The 16,179-nt window shown below is 40.6% G+C and overlaps 1 protein-coding gene across 1 annotated transcript in view; it reads right to left on the bottom strand.

Moving 5' to 3' along the window:
• The window catches only part of ALDH1A2 (aldehyde dehydrogenase 1 family member A2), a 54,251-nt gene extending 46,590 nt beyond the window's left edge, over positions 1-7,661 (bottom strand). The window contains exon 1 of the mRNA XM_057382766.1: positions 7,330-7,661. Coding sequence (XP_057238749.1) covers positions 7,330-7,446 — 117 coding nt within the window. The 5' untranslated portion in view covers positions 7,447-7,661. The remainder of the gene's footprint in view (positions 1-7,329) is intronic.
• Positions 7,662-16,179: the final 8,518 nt, after the last annotated feature.

The following is a 16,179-nucleotide window of genomic DNA, read 5'->3' as shown; positions in this document are numbered from 1 at the left end:
AGTTTACTAGGCTYTCTGTGAAAGGCACTGATTCCAAGTAATCAAGGTTTAGGTCCTTTTTTTTTTCCTTTTGGCATTTGGGAGACTATTATAGCATTGCTATTGCAGCAACACTTAGATGTGTCTTCACATATCACACCTTTAGTAATGAAGTGATCCTAAAGCTTAGTTCACTGTGTGACTTAGCATTGATGTGTTGCATTCATGTCACATAGGTGGAATACTATTTACAGGAAAGACTGATTAATAGAAATATGGCTTTGAACAAATTCTGAAATAGGAAACCTGTGTTTTGGAGARAGTCAAATAGGTATATGCAGTTTGAACAGGAATTCATTTGAKTAAACACAACAGTAATGAATGACTGAGCCCCTGGATGGCAATCCATTTTTAGACTTCATCTTTCTCTGTATAATACTAAGTAGTAAATCTTCACACAGCTATTCATGCAMTTACTGTGCTTTAAGTAGGGATGCCAGCCCTTGTCTGAGGATTCCTTACTAGAGAACTGCATAGATCTGTAACTTTCTGAAGATTTTTTTAAACCTCCACACATCTATACTTATATTACATTTACATGGCTTCCTTATCATTTTCGTTTAAATGCATTTTTTGTATGTCATTTCTTTCAGCTGAAATAGATTTGATATATTGATTACTTGCTTCAGGGAATGAGTTCTACTCCTAGAAATCCCCAAACAGATAAAAAGCTGTGGGTTTTTTTAAAAACTGGGGAGAATGAAAGAATTTTCAAAAAATAAATAAAGAAATGTTTCAGTCCAGCCTTATGAAAAATAGCTGCAAAACTGTAAAAGAAGAAATACGACTTTATGCAAGACCTGACAAAGAATTTATGATATGGATCACTGAACTCATCTTTTGTCATTTATCTGTAAATGTGTGAGATTTCTTGGAGGATATTCTAATGAGGAGCCAAGATGAATCAGTGGATATAATTTATTTAGACTTTTAAAAAGCTTTTGATGATAAAGTCCTTAGCAAGAGGCTTTTAAGGAAAGTTAGTAACCATATGGTGAAAGATAAAGTCCTGCCATGGATTAAAAAGTGGTTAAGAGATAAGATAAAAAGACTGGAAATAAATGGATAATTCTCCCTGGAAAGAGGTTAATAGCAAGGTGCCCTTTCATTACTGTGACTGGCAATTGATATCTTGGCTCACCTGCCTTTGCAGATCACTAATAGTAAGATACAGAGCTTGTAGATAAAAATGTTCAGGCTAATCAGAGTATTGTAGAAAATATTACTGGAACTGAAGTTAAATGACATTTGGGCAACTCAAGGGAGATGAAATTTGCCAAAGGCGGGAAATACAAAACCAAGCTTCTTGCAAGGAAGGGTTCAGACAACTTTTGGATGCTGATCTGTTCTCACTGTTTTGCAATGTCTCTGAACAGTTCACAGCTCATGCACTGTAAAGAAAGGAGGACAGCTGGTGGTTCCATGGGATGGTCCTCCCAGGCAGTTTATGGCAGTAACTTCAAATGAGCAGAGCCCATTAAGATCTGCCAGGAACAATTTTGCATAGACAGGGAGATGGACAAGCTGCATCAATAATTTTTGGACTACGGGATTTATGAGAAAATGTAGATATACAAGATAGAAATATAATATGGAAATGCCCCAGAACTGGTGAACTGCCGTGGGAAGTGTTTCTGAAGGACAAAATGAAATAGAGAATTAATGAGGGAATTTTTTTTTGTGAGAWTGAAAGAGTGAGAGTGTGAGATGGTGTGTGTTAATCCTTGTTGTGTCCATCATCATGAGTATTCTTGGAGCAGAGCKGAATTCTACTTTTCCTTCATGAGTGCTCTGCCTACTGGGCTATCAAGTTGGTGTCTCTGAGACCTCATAAATACTTAGAAATCAAATATCCAGCAGCAGATMATGTGAAACTCTTTCCAAAGACAGCTAAAGTTGGCAAAATTTGGACCTATTTCCCATCAGAAATTAGGAATCCTTATTCAAATTTCTGCTCTGTTTGCTTCAGATCAGAGGTATGAATTTGTCTGCCTTTCAGCTCAGGCAAGTGCTCTGATTATTATCAGCCTTCTCATTTTGGTATGCAAATAAATACATGGATCTTTTGTATTTGAATACTTGAAATGTTAATAATTTTTTGCAATGAGAAAAGCTCTGATTACTCAGCTCGTCTTCAGTACATCATCTAACCATACCAACTAGACAGAGCCAGCAACATATGATTGTAAAGCTTGACACATTAAACCATGGTGCATTCTTCTTACAGATCCAGCCTTTCTCTGCAGATTCAGCACAGTAAGAGGTCTCTGCTACCACAGGTACCCCTCAGTAACACAGCAGTCTGCAGTAGTTCCYTAGCTGGGCCAGTTCAGCCCGGTGGTTTCTGTGGTTTTAGGCTCAAGGCTGTAGCGGTTGTACTGGAATAAGCAAAGGCAGGGACTGGATACACTTAAGGCTATGGTTGTTTCTTGTTCCCTCATGCAAATCTTGAGTAAATTGGGCTTGTGCAGAAGACCATAAAGGTTTAGGAGGAAAGAACAATCCCATATTCAGGTTGCTAATTGGAAAGCAGCACATAAATATTTTGCAGTTGCTATCTGAGTTGATGGACTGCAATACTGAACAGAAAGTATGAATACACTAGAATTCAAAATGCAGAGTTAAACAACAGTAAATCTGCATACAGTATATATACTACAACATCATATATGATGATACAGAGCACATCCCTAGTGTCAGCATCAGATGCTGCAGGGTTCCACAAAGAGGAAAAGCAGCTGTTCGATTTATCTACTCTTCATGCAAACACCACTAATTTTCTGTGCCTCATCTTTTGCAAGATGACTGTGCTCACCTAGGTGACCCAAAAGCCAAGCTGTTTTTTTCAAGCATCACTCAGTGGATCCGACTTCAAAAGGCACTAAAGCAGCTCATTCAGGGAAGGACAGATGGGAATGTGCATGTATTCATCACTTACCTGAGTTTTGCCAAAGCATATATTCTGTTAAAAAGAATAAGAAAGATTCTGCATATTAATCTAAATAAAACAGATTTCCTGCCTCCTATCATAATTTCAGTCTAGAATTTTATCTGGAGAACATGTGCTGGAAATTTTAATGCAAAGGGTAATGCCAAGGAAATGCAATGGGAATGAAAATACTAAAACCTAGCAATAAATACTTCAAATAACAATACTTCAAATATTACTTCAAACCCAGATGCTTATCATATGACAATTTGAGATGTATTTGTTAGCCTTTGTCTGCCCCAAAGCTGTTTGACTACGTTCATACAAACTCCTGTATACAGCTTTCTGTTGCAGTGCTGGGTGGTTTATTTGGTCTGTGTGTAGAAACAGGACAGATTTTAGCCTGTGGTGTAAGGGTAGAGGCAAACCCTTTTACACGGGACAAAGAAAATATGATTGCCAGCTAAATCATAGGCTGTTAATACTGAAATGTTTCATGTACCTCTTCGTTGCCACTGCGCTGTAACTTCATCYTTTTAGGGCACCTCTTTATAAAACGCTCTCAAAAACGTAATTCTTCAGCTTTTCCTTATACTAGAGTTTTTCAGCTCTCACTTAGACTTAAATCAGTTGGCAAGCAAGAAACAAAATTTAAAGCATCCATCTGGATTAGTGTGCCCAACATGATGCAAACTGAGAATGTTTATTCACTCAGCTACCTGACCTAGTGACAGAGCTGGGACAGGACAGAGCCCTAGGGTCCTCATTCTATATCAAGCTGTCCTTTAAAAAGCCAACGTGACTTACTAAAACCACAAAGAAAATACTTTGTAAAGTAGACGTGATTATGCCATAACAAAGGAAGGATAGCCACATCCTGCAGAAATATCCTTAGCCCCTCAAATGGAGACAGCAGGAGGGAAATGCTGCAAAGGGCTCAATCCACTGGGCTGATTCCATATCTACTGTCAGATACTTTGGAGACAGTCTCAGGAGGAAAAACGGTGTTTTGTAAAAGCATAAAAGAGAGAGGCATCAGTATAACAGTGCAAACCCTCAGACCACTCTCAGAAGCTGTCAGGTTCTCTGGGCTGTGCTTCCTATACTAAACATGCTAATGACATGTCCTTAGCAGACATCATTCCACTGCTTCTCTCACACATCTGATATTTCTGGAGCAGCCCATTCTGGGAGAGTTTCTGGCACGAAGTTGACTTTTGTAGAAGTGTGACTTGTTCCCAGGGGGAGGGCTGGACCCCCTTCCTACCTACGTGCCCCCTTACATGTGGAGCATAGCACTGCCAGCATGCTCCTGACAAGCCTGAGGAGATCTTGCTGTGCCACAGGGCTGTGGAACAACCTAATTMCATGCAATATTTCAAGATGCTCTATTCTGCAGATGCAATCCCTCCCCAAATGTTAATATTAAAAAGARCTAAGGAGTCATCAAGTAAAAAGGGAGATAATCCTGAATGTTGCCGTTCTAGTGCTTGCCAGCCACACAAAAAAACTTAACCCTGTGTGCTTGAACACTCATCTGAATGTCTGGTTCACATCCTGCTCACCAGTTCTTATTACACACATCTACAACACTTTATTTTTCACAGACGGTGCCAAGGTATTAAAAAACTGGGAAAAATATTTCGAATTACTTTTTTTTAAGTAGCATAGGCTGACTTCCAATAGTGAAGTCTCAATAGCTGCTGCTGCATATCTAACATAAAACCATGGCATTGGATAATTTTCATCACTTAAATCATATTTTTTCTGATCTATCCAAACCTACATTGCTACTGGGTGCTCTGTCAGGTGTACGGATCGCAAGGATTTCACATACAGTTTTCTGTTCATTTCAGTAAAATTACCGGAGTAATATTTCACAAGTTTCAATAATTCTCCTAAATAATTGAATAAATGAGAATTACACAGGTGATAYTTGTTTTATCTATGTAGTTGGAAGCAGCTTTCATAGCAACCCCAAGGGTAATACAGTTATTAAATGTTATTAATAAACTATTTTCTTTTTCCAAGTACATATTTCAAATCTTTAACAAAACTCACTTAGGGAATCCCAGAATTTTAACATGTTCTACCCTAAAGAGCATGTCTATTTTTCAACATTAGAATTACAGAAATAGAATTTAACTGGAAATTTTTTTAAATTAAGTTTAGATGTTCATAGATACCTCTGTTTTTCATAAAATTTAACTCCCAAATGGTTAAGTTTTTACATTCATAGACAACTGTAAAAAAGACTGCAAGAATTCTGTGTCCTGGTTGTGTATTTAAAATTCCCAGCTAACAAGCAGGAGAGAGACTGCTAGGAATGCTTACAGATGTCTGATTTTACAAGGTCTGGGATTGTTTTCTTTTTTTTCCTTGCCAAAGTGCTTTAGTCCAATGTTATTTATTGTTTATGGAAGTTGTTTGTCATTTAGGACATGAAGTGACCACTCCCCCAAAAGAAAGAATCAAGTTACAATCCATTATTTCATTTTAGATTGTTTTTCTTTGTAATAGGTGGCAAAGTGGATACTGGATAAAAGTCCTGCCCAAGACAAAACTCCAAGCTGAAGACTCCAATTATCTATAAATCACTTGAATTTCCTGCAGAGAAAAAGGAGGAAAGAGCGAGACAGACAGAAAAACAGAGACAGAGGATATGCCAAGTGAAACATTTGATACCTGTCCTAAACCAAATTTTTCTCAAAAGCAACCAGGAGTTACCTGATATCTCAAACTCAAGCTTAGAAAAAATACATTGCTGTTGATTTTCACTTAATATTGAAATGAAATAACTTTCTTTTAATCGTTCCATTAGTATAAAATGTATAAYGTTGTAGATCTGAGATGATGGCACTATGTATTGATTTACTAAAGGTCACTACACATTCTCACAGAAAGAAAGCTATGATTGCTGATGACTGTTCTGCTTTTCAAAGATTGTTAGAACCAATTCTCCAGCTTTAGAACAGAGAAATACAAGTACACTTATAATGCAAACTGGCTGTGATTCCACTCGTAAGTATTTCCCAAACATTCCTGAAGCACAGTTCACACTGAAACCAGCAATGAACAAAATTCATGCCAAATACTATTTGCGCAGTATGATTGCTCCCAAGGTGTAGCACTACACAGCATCCAATAACTGCAYTCCCTACTTATTTCAACTATTTTAAAAGAAATTATGAGCAAGAAACCATATGCATTTTTTAATTTGCGTATTACAGTTTGCATTAAAATGTAATGAAATTTAAAGTAGTTGACTTCCTCTGAAACATTCTTCTAGAACATGGAATTGCTGTAACAAATTAGAAGACAAATTAGTTTTGGCACCCACTAAAAAAAAAAGAGAAAAGATGAAAAGCTTTTAAAGTGATGATATGGAGGAAAAAATCACACTACATCAGCCAAAATGAGTCTCCTATCAGCTTTAAAGCTCCCGAAGTTGTATTTCCAGCAGATAAAAATGTTATCACCTTTTTCCAGTGCTGATGTGTGTATTTTCCTATTAAGTTACTTGGTAATTAGAAACAAAGTCTGACACATTGTAATCTGTTTATACAATAGATTTGAAGCTTCTCCAACAGAAATTAAAACATTCTTTAAAGATACTGAAGATGCAAACATTAAAAATACATAAACGAATTTAAAAATTCGAATTGCATTCACAAACAAGTGACTGTTCTTAAAGCCCATTTTAATCGACAAAACCAATTTAGTGTCAAAAGACACCATAGAAAACCAGCAGATTTTTCTACATTGACCCAAAGGTTTTGTTCTTAACCCTCTCTTTATGAAAATTACTCTTAAAGGTTAGTAGGAAAAACATGCCCTCTTAGAATATTGTTCAAGAGTGTATTCAAGAATCACGGAAGTTAGCAGAGACCTGTTCCAGTGCTGTAACAACCTGGTAGTATTRAGAGTCCTCCAGGAATTGTAAAAGACTCCCTTGGGCACACAGGGTAATTCAAGAAAGAAAACATTTTTATTTTCTGATGAGATACACAGGTATGTACGGTAATGTCCTCTGAAACACATCAAAAGCAACCAAAACACATTCAAGAACTACTGATTTTGCATTGAAAATAAACTCCGTAGAAAACAGTACATTTAAAGAGAAGTGGCAAAGCCGGTCCCAGCAGATCTAATTTGCTTTTCTATTACCCTGTGTTTTTTCAGATGATTACAGGGCTAAAAATCTGTTTCTTTTATTACAGATTCAAGGCAGTCTTTCAGCAGTTTTGTTTTATCTCTACACTAAGGTTGGGTAGGGCAGAATGAAGCTGATTTTAAGCAAAATCCCTCCTTTGGACAGAAAACCATGAATTTCTCTGCCAGAACAAACGAACGCAACTTACCTTGGTGTATTTGATTTCAAGGTTGAGAGTGGGAGAAGGCAGCAGATGCAGAGATGCCATCAGAGCTGCAGGATCTGCCTTCACCTCCCCTGGCATCTCAATTTTACTGGAAGTCATAGTCTTGGGGGGGGTTTATAATACCACCAGCCCCCCGCTCTGCCCTGATGCAGTGTTGTGTTTTGGGTTGGTCCCCCCCTCYAAAGCCCGGCGCTGAAGATGTTGCTCTCCTCCTCTGTATATAGGCAGGTGTCAAGCCGGGTCTCTTCTTATTGGACATGGGGGCAGAGGCAGGGGGGCAGGTCCATCCTACCTAGGGCGAGAGCGGCACAGCCTCGCTCACTGCGGCGCAGCCTCCCCGGACCCCCGGCCCCTCACCCCGTCCCGTCCCGTCCCGTCCCGTCCCGTCCCGACCCGGGGATTCCCGTCCCCCGGGGGAGCACGGAGCTCCCGGGCGCGAGTCGCTGTCTGCCGCCCGAGGAGCGGCACCGGAGAATGGCCGCGGGGAGCGGGGTCACCGCCACCGGCGTGTTCCCCTCGGCTCCTCGGTGCCGGAGAGGGGCTGGCGGGGAGGCGCCGCGGCCGGGAGAGGCCAGTCCCGACTCCGGCCCCGCCCGGGGCATCCCGCGGGGAGCCCGGGCAGTCCCAGCTCGACACAAGCTGGGGAGCCCCGGCCGCGGCGGGGGGAGCGGCGTGCTGGAGAAGCCGTGACGGGCCGGGGGTAACCGGGACACGGTGCCCTGGCAGCGCGGCCACGGGCGGGCGGCCGCGCTCGAACGCGGAGCCGACGGGGCAAGGCGGGCGGTCCCTCGCGGGTCCCGGGCCAACGTGCCGAGAGAGCGTGGACAGGGCGCAGCCTGAGCGGCAGCGGGTCCGTGCCCGCTCCCCCGCCGCTGTCCCGGGCTGCCCGCCTGCCCTGCCGGCCGGGGGCTCCGCGCCTCACCTGGCGGCTCGCCCTGCCCCGCTCCCGCCCCCGGGCGCTCCCCGAGCGTCCCGCCAGGTGTGCCCGCAGCGGGGCCGCTGCTCCCCGGGCCGCCCCGCTTTTCCTTTGGCGGCGGTGCCGCCGGAGCGGCCGCACCCCGACCCTGGACGCTGCCGACCCGCCGTGTCCCGGTGCCGAGTGGCCCCACGCGGGCCCCACCTGCCGCCGCCTCAGCGCCATCGCCGGCCGCCTGCTGCCCCCTGGCGGCCGCGTCCACCRCCGCTGTGCGCGATCGGCTCCGCGCAGGGCCAGGGGAGCGGCGCCTCAGGCCCAGGGCAGGCCCCGCGGCCAAACACTCTGCTCTGGAAATGCTTTGCAAAGGRAAGAGGCTTAAAGGGCACAATCATTTGTTCGAGCAAGAGCCACCTGATACCAGCTATTATTTTTTGGGGGGTCCTCTTTGCTGGAGGCCACGTCCCGCAGGAGGRGAGGCTGGGCAGTGCCCTACAGCCCAGTAAAGGATTACTGGGAAGGCAGTGGCCAAGTGCAGCCAGACCCACGACTCGCCATCTCAAACCCAGCCGCGGCAGCAAGCASAGGATGTGCTGTGAACACCTGGCCTACCTTGCTGGATGGAACAGCAGATGGCTGGAGCTGGTACCTTAACTGAACTGACAGGCATCAGAAATTTTTATTGTCAAAGCCCTACACTCTCCCTGGTTAAGCCTTCTAGGCAGAAAACATAGAAAGCCCAGGCCGTTTTCATTACTTCAGGCAAAATCAGTGAAGTTCTGCTTACTGATGCAMCTCCCAACATTTTGAACCCGATCAAATTACATGTTTTGAAGTTATCGCATACCAGATAGATGAACAAAGAGAGGACACCAAAGCTACAGCTGTCTAAAGTTGGCAAAGCAAAGCAACAAGAAAAAACACCATATGACCTTTTCATTGACATAGTCAAGAATAAACAATGAGATCTGGTCATGTTTTGATTTTGTTAAAATATTTGTTTGTTGATTCCCTTTATATTCCTCATTCCATATTTGACAAGTTTGCACACAATTGAAAAGAYTGTCCCAGCATTCTCTTAGTGTTTGTACAGAAGCACAGACAGCACAAAATACAGAATGCCAGTTAAGTCATTTCAGGGTTAACATGCATATTTCTGTAAATTTCCATCTCACTAATGAAGGAGACTGCAGATTTTGCTTTCCCTCATTTTTAGTCTTTTTTTTTTTTTTTTTTCCTGACAGAGGAAATGGATTCATAATACTCTGCTGTAATGTGACATGCAGAGCTGTCAAACTGTGACACTTGGGATGAGTGAGACATTTAAACGTCAGAAATTCAATTTTTAATGGCACACTGGCAACACAGACCTAACACTTCATCACAAGGATGACACCTTCTAAAAGCCATTTTAAAATAAATCAGAGTGGGGATGTGCTCCTTTGAAAAAAGAATGCATTTAAACAAGTTTCAGGAATGAGGAAACTGTATGACAGTTTCATTATTAAATCAATAAATTTCAGGAGATTTTGGTGCGAAGGGATTCCAGTACATGTGGAGATGCAGCTCAAACCCGTATAATCTGGAACTGCTTAGGAGACCTTTATCAACAACTTGTTGTACAAACCACATTCCTCTTACATCTAAAAAACAATTCAGTTTGCAAAAGCCTTTGCAGACCTTTAGACCAACAGCTTGCTGGCATTCCCAGATGGAGAACAGCACTGCATTTACAATTCCACAGTATTCTGCTCTGCAGCCACCCTCAGAGGGCTCCCCAGAACACACSGCACATGTGTCCTCCTGCTCTTCCAGACAGTGACGGACCGACTGGAGTTTCTCTTCCACCACCTGGGAAGACACCGATGGCTCAGCCCTTGGTGCCCACACCAAGGTGGGCTCCTACCAAGGACAAGAGTGGCTCTGCCAAGCAGAATGAGGAATTAAATCCGTAGGGATATTGGGGACACTGATGGACGCAGCCTGAGGAGCTGCTTCCAGCATTCAGCACCACGCTGACTACTTTAGGACAGCAAATCAAGTCATGGCTTAAAATCATATTTCATTTACTGCGGAAGGGATTGCCTTGGACATTATGACAATAACTCAGCAAAAAAAATAAATAAAGAAGGAAACTAATTTGTGAAAGAAAAAAGTGAGTTAAAAAAAAATAAATAAATAAATAAAAAAGAACAGAAACAATAGTCCAGGTTCAGCCCAAGGTCCCTAAGCACCTCCATAGAGCAGAGAAACCATTTATTGCAATGCTGGAGTTTCTGGTTTGGGTTGTCTTTTCCTTTTTTTGTCAATTTGCAAAACTAAATCAACTGTCAATTAAGTCAGACTGGYTTATTTTCTCTCACATGAATGGGTTTTAATTAAACTTCTACTTGGACAGTAAATCAGGAAACAAATATGTTCTGTTTCAGATTGCAATGACAAAGTCTGCACACTTTGTGATGAAATGGTTATCTATAAAATGAAGAACAGCCAAATGACTGTTTCTTGCTTCAGTGTTAGAATTTCGGCTACTATACAGCCAACATCAAAATCATTCCTGGAGGGTCTTTTGTTTTTTTGGTTTTTGTTGTTTTTTTTGTTTTGTTTTGTTTTTTTGTTTGTTTTTTTTTTTAAATATATTTAGAGCAACCTGAATGTATAATATGAAGATATACCTTTGCTACACTTAGAAGCCTCAGTTTCTCTACCCACCCCCTGCAGCTGGTATTATTTACAGATAGGGATATAAACCTGGCTTACACAAACACCATCTAGTGGGAATAGGACCTGTGGTAGCCGGACAGGGTGCAAAAGACAAAGTTGCAATGTTGAAGACCATACAAATGTAATTAAGGCATTCCTGGGTTTCTCGGTCAGAGTAACTGATATTTTTCTGCTCTACACTACTGTGTACCTGTCGTCTAAAGGAAGTCATAAAACTGGAAGAYAGGGTAAAATTCTTTGTATCTCAAAAATCTCTTTTGGGCAGATTAGCCGTGCAAAGCACATACGGATACACCACTGAAATGGGCAGTGGATGCAGCAACTCCAACAAGACTCCAAGCAAGAGCTCTTTGTTCTTGCTGCATCTAGTCTGGGAATATTTCTTATGCTCCTGAATGAGCTCCAGACTSTAAGCATTGTGACACACAGGAAGGAACTGAGTCACATCACTSTATCAGATACTTCCAATGATTCGTTTAAGGATCAACTGCAAAATCTACCCCAAAATTATTTCAATATGACCCGTAAGTTCTTTTATATATAACTTCTTCTCTCAGCTGTTCCACTACCATTTAGCAAGGATATTCCTGGTTCCTCATACAAATTCAGTATTGATTGAGAGATCCCACTCCTCTGTACCCTTTGCCTCCTGCTTCAGTAAATATCTCTTCCTATTTCTTGTGTGCTTTATAAATTACTTTTGGAAGAAAAATAGAGATCAAATAAAAACTTCCCCTAAGTTATTTTTCAGCTCAGACTTCCACTAAGGAAATTTGAACTTCATTTTCTGCTATATACATTAAAGCTTCAACCTCAGGTGTTCTATTTTAATTGCCTGCTATTTTCATTACTGATCATGAGGGCAGCAAATCCTCTCCAGGAGATACTTGTATTTTAATTTATCTGCAAACATAAATCACACATTATAGCACTTTTTTCCTCTAGGTTAATTGAATCAATTCTCTAAATGTCYCTGTGCCTGACCATTGAAAGAAGCTCACTGTTTGAAATCTCTTTAAGAATTATGGCCCTTGAGCTGTGTGCAGGATGGTAGCAGTCTTGCTCCAGACAAAGCTATTTTATACATATAAARTAAAAAGGTATTGTTATACACCTAAGCACTATGATTTGTGAGGCAACACCAGCAATACGGTGAGGAACCTCTAAAATAATATTTCAGAAATTTTTCAAGTATCTCAGGGAATCAATTGTTTTAATATTATAAATCTTACTAATGATTGAGTCTGGATATATCRTAAGTTCTAAATAAACAGAACAGAATCTACTTTTACCATCCTTATTTCTACTTTACCTTTAACATTAAAAAAATGCTGATATCAAGAACAGCCATTTTATTACTGAAAATTCACAAATAGAAATGGCTAATGAAGAAAACATGATTGAACATATTTTCTACTAAAAAATATTCAAATTGATAATTTTTTTTTAAATGAGTCAAACAGATCAGTTTTCTTACCTGTGATATCAGCCATTTTATACCCAGTAGAACTGTTAATTGCTGGCAAACTAACAGTTGGTAAATTTAGAAAATTYACACAAGGAAGAGGCATAAGGGAAGAATAATTTGTTCAAGCAACAGGGATCCCGATACAATTGATAAATTTATTAGTTTATTGTTGGTACATTTAGGGTAAATATAGCCCAAAACAGAAATGCAAATTTAATGATTTAAGCAGGCTACAAATAATTCAGTGAGAGTGATAAAGCAGAAAATGCTTGAAAGAGTTCAATTTTTGACTCACTTTATAACTGGGTCAGTTTCAAAAATTAGCATTCTACTTTAAGCAAGCAGCTGAAATGTCACCTGTCCCTCCCTGGATGGAGTGGCCTCGGGAGTGCTGCGAAGAGCGTATGCTGATAACTGTGAACTAATAGGGAACATGCTCTTGGGTGTGGGGATTTCATTCTGAATTTAAATATATAAAAAAACTTTGTTTTGAATTTTTGTTCAATTTACCTGTTGGAATTTATTATTTGTAAAACACATCAAGCCTCAAATGGATTGACCTTCTGCTAATGTATATCACCTAATGAATGGATGCAATTAACTAATTCATATTGGAATATTGCACTTTCCAGCTCACATTCATCATCACTAAATGTGTGATCTAGTTTGCAAGTTTAAATTTTTTATTATTACCCTTTAAACTAAAGAAATAAGTCTTGTATTTAATTACCTGAACTTACATATTCAATTAATAGCTTCATTACCTTAATGAACATAGATACCGTGCAGAAGTAACAAAAGATTGCTGCTCCCAAGTACACTCTATAAAGGGTCAGCTGTGAACCTCAGAATATCTTTTTTTTTTTTTTACTAAAATGTCTTGATTGTGGAGTTTCAAAGGAATTGGGCCTGGCAATCTAATATCCTTATACAGGACCCTGAGATAAATTTGTCATCTATGTTCCAAATGTTTAACACATAAAAGGAATCCCAGAAGCAAAACTCATTTCTGGAAAGACAGAGGATTTAAACAATCAAATGTGAATGGAAGGGAATTACAGGAATGCAAAAAAGCACCAGAAACAGCAATTCTTACAGAATATTATTCTCCAACAGAGGGTCAGACTGTGACTGGATGGCATCATTGGAGGGCCAAGTAGAGTGGGAGACAGGTGAAAGTAGGTAGGTTGGTGAGATACAGGAAACACTGTCACTTTCCCAATGGAAATTATGTTTTAGAACCATGAATCAACTGTCCTAGTTAGCTTCATCTATTTGCCAAACACGCAACTTTGCTTTTGTGTCAGTAGAATCAAATCTGTCATTATCTTTGGCTTTCATATTACATTGCTTTTATCAGGTAGGCTCAGATCTCCTTCTCTTCACAGCCCTACAAGTAGCCTTAACAAGTCTCAGGGTTGCTATAGGAAACCTGTGCCCTGTAGAAAGTTGAAAAGTTTTGATGATATATCCCAATCAGGTTAAGAAAACACAGCGTTTAGATCCCTGCAAAGTCCACTGGATATACCTTGAGGTTTTCTTCATGCTGCACTAATGTATTTACCCAGATGTCTTTTGTTTTTAATAGAAAAGCTATCTGAGAAAAGGGACTATGCAGAAAGAAAGAGCAGGGAATTGGCTAAAATAAAGCATTTGTCTGTACTAAATTGATCTATGCCTTCAAAGCAAAATTCTTCATTATGCACATGATATACTGAAACAATCTCTTTCTGGATGCATTCAGAAAGTAAGACTTGCCCATACCATAACCTAACAGACATGCATATGTCAGGCCTTACAGATTATGGGCAACAAGTTTAAGGCACATATGGTGTGGGTTTGATCTCATATTCATGATCTGGACAGAAAGGTTTTATCTGGACACTGAGATCACAGAGAAGAAGAAACAAAATCTTGAGGGGTCCCCCTTGTGTGCCCTGCCCCTCTTYCAAGGTGGACTCAGCTAAACCTGAGCAGCATGTTGCAAATATTTCCCATCTTCAGCACTTTTTTCACCAGGGACTACAGCAGAGACAGAGGGGTAATCAGAAAATACCAGAACTAAAGAAATATAGGGTTTATGTACTAAAAAACTTAGGCTGCTGAATTACAGTGTGTTCAGATCTTCCTCACCTGCATTTTTTTCTTTGACTTCCCCAGCAGAAAAACCAATCCGAAAAACAGAGAATGCCCTTTATGTGCCATGCAGCAGTTTCTGTATGAAAATTGAAATATAAATTAGACAAAGGCATTTGACCAGGGACGTGAATTAGAGTAGAGGTACACATTCAGAGTTTGTCTAATTCAACTAAAATCAGCAGACTTTAAAATAATTTGGCTCATATTACTACAATACAAAAAAATATGTGGTGTATTTACAGCCTTGGTCTCTCCAGCTGTGATGGTTTAGGTTTTATTACATCAGTAATAACAATTTATGTGATACTCTGAATAATGTGCTATTAAAAATTCAGTACACTATATACAGTTACCCATGGGGATTTAAACTGTGGGAGCTATGTGCATTATTTCTCTACTTTGCTATTTCTATAGGAGTGAAGATTACTATAAAAGTGGTTAGGTTATATACATCATGTGAATTCCTGCTCTGCTTGAATCCAGGTGAAGAGAAGAAATAGTTCACTCCAGACTGCCTTGGGGGTAAAGGTCTGAAGAGGCTTAGTCTTGCAATCTAAGGTTACACACTGATCCCAAATTCAAGCATACAAATAATATCAGTGTGCTTTTTGATGTCTTTAAAGGATGCCAATAGAGGTGTGAGGCATAACCTCTTTTAACAGAATCCATTTGATGCTTTTACAGAGCATCAGCTTCATCTGTGTGTCTATTGATTTTACTTTTTACATCAGTTAGTCTCATTTTCCTGGCATAGAAGTCACACTGACAGTTTTGCAGTTCCCATGATCACCTTTGAAGGACTCTCTCGAAGCACCAGCAGATCACTGGTACATTTCCTGTGTTCTGTTTTGCTGACATTGGGATCGGGTTCAACAAAAAAACAACCCACTTGCACTAGCACTTGAGAAGCTGAGTATTTTAATCCCTTCGTGGAAATACTGCACAGCTGCAGTAATTAGTTACTGGTTAATTTATCAATTTCTCTTGAAGTGTTTCCTGTTGATAATTTACTTTAGAACAGTTGCTCACATTCAGCCTTCCAAATGTCTTTAGCAAGGCAAATTATTCTTTGAGGTGTGGACTTCAACACCCTTTCAGCAAATTACTTTTATCTTGTGGGCGTCCCCGCATAGCTTTTACATGCAGGCAAAACTCAAATTAACTCAGGCAATTTGCATACACACAAACACATGCATTCAAAAAAATAAATTCAAAGTGCTTATGGTTGAGACCAAAGAGGACTGGAACCTCATACAGAAAGAGACTAACTSCTTGGGACGCACACTACACCCTGCAGGTATCAAAACCTGCTTTTCAAAGGCCCAGGGAACAAAACTTCCCCAAAAGAGAAGCTGCAAACTTCAACACAGGTATCAAACCTGCTTTTCCCCAAAGCACAGGGGACCAATTTCCCCAAGGCAGTGGCCGGAAAACTCACTGCAAGTAYCAAACCTGCTTTTTCCAAGGTGGGAGAGCTTTTCCCAAGGCAGCACAGAGAGGACTTGGACCCCACTGAACAACACAAAGAGGACTTGAACCCCTCGGGGACTTGAACCCCACAAAAGAGCACAGAGAGGACTTGAACCCC

The sequence above is a fragment of the Malurus melanocephalus genome, unplaced genomic scaffold, assembly GCF_030028575.1.
Source record: "Malurus melanocephalus ecotype Western Australia unplaced genomic scaffold, MMel_1.1 scaffold_586, whole genome shotgun sequence".
Taxonomy (NCBI): Eukaryota; Metazoa; Chordata; class Aves; order Passeriformes; family Maluridae; genus Malurus; species Malurus melanocephalus.
The sequence above is the reverse complement of the archived record's forward strand: the minus strand, read 5'-3'. Positions and strand labels throughout refer to the sequence as shown.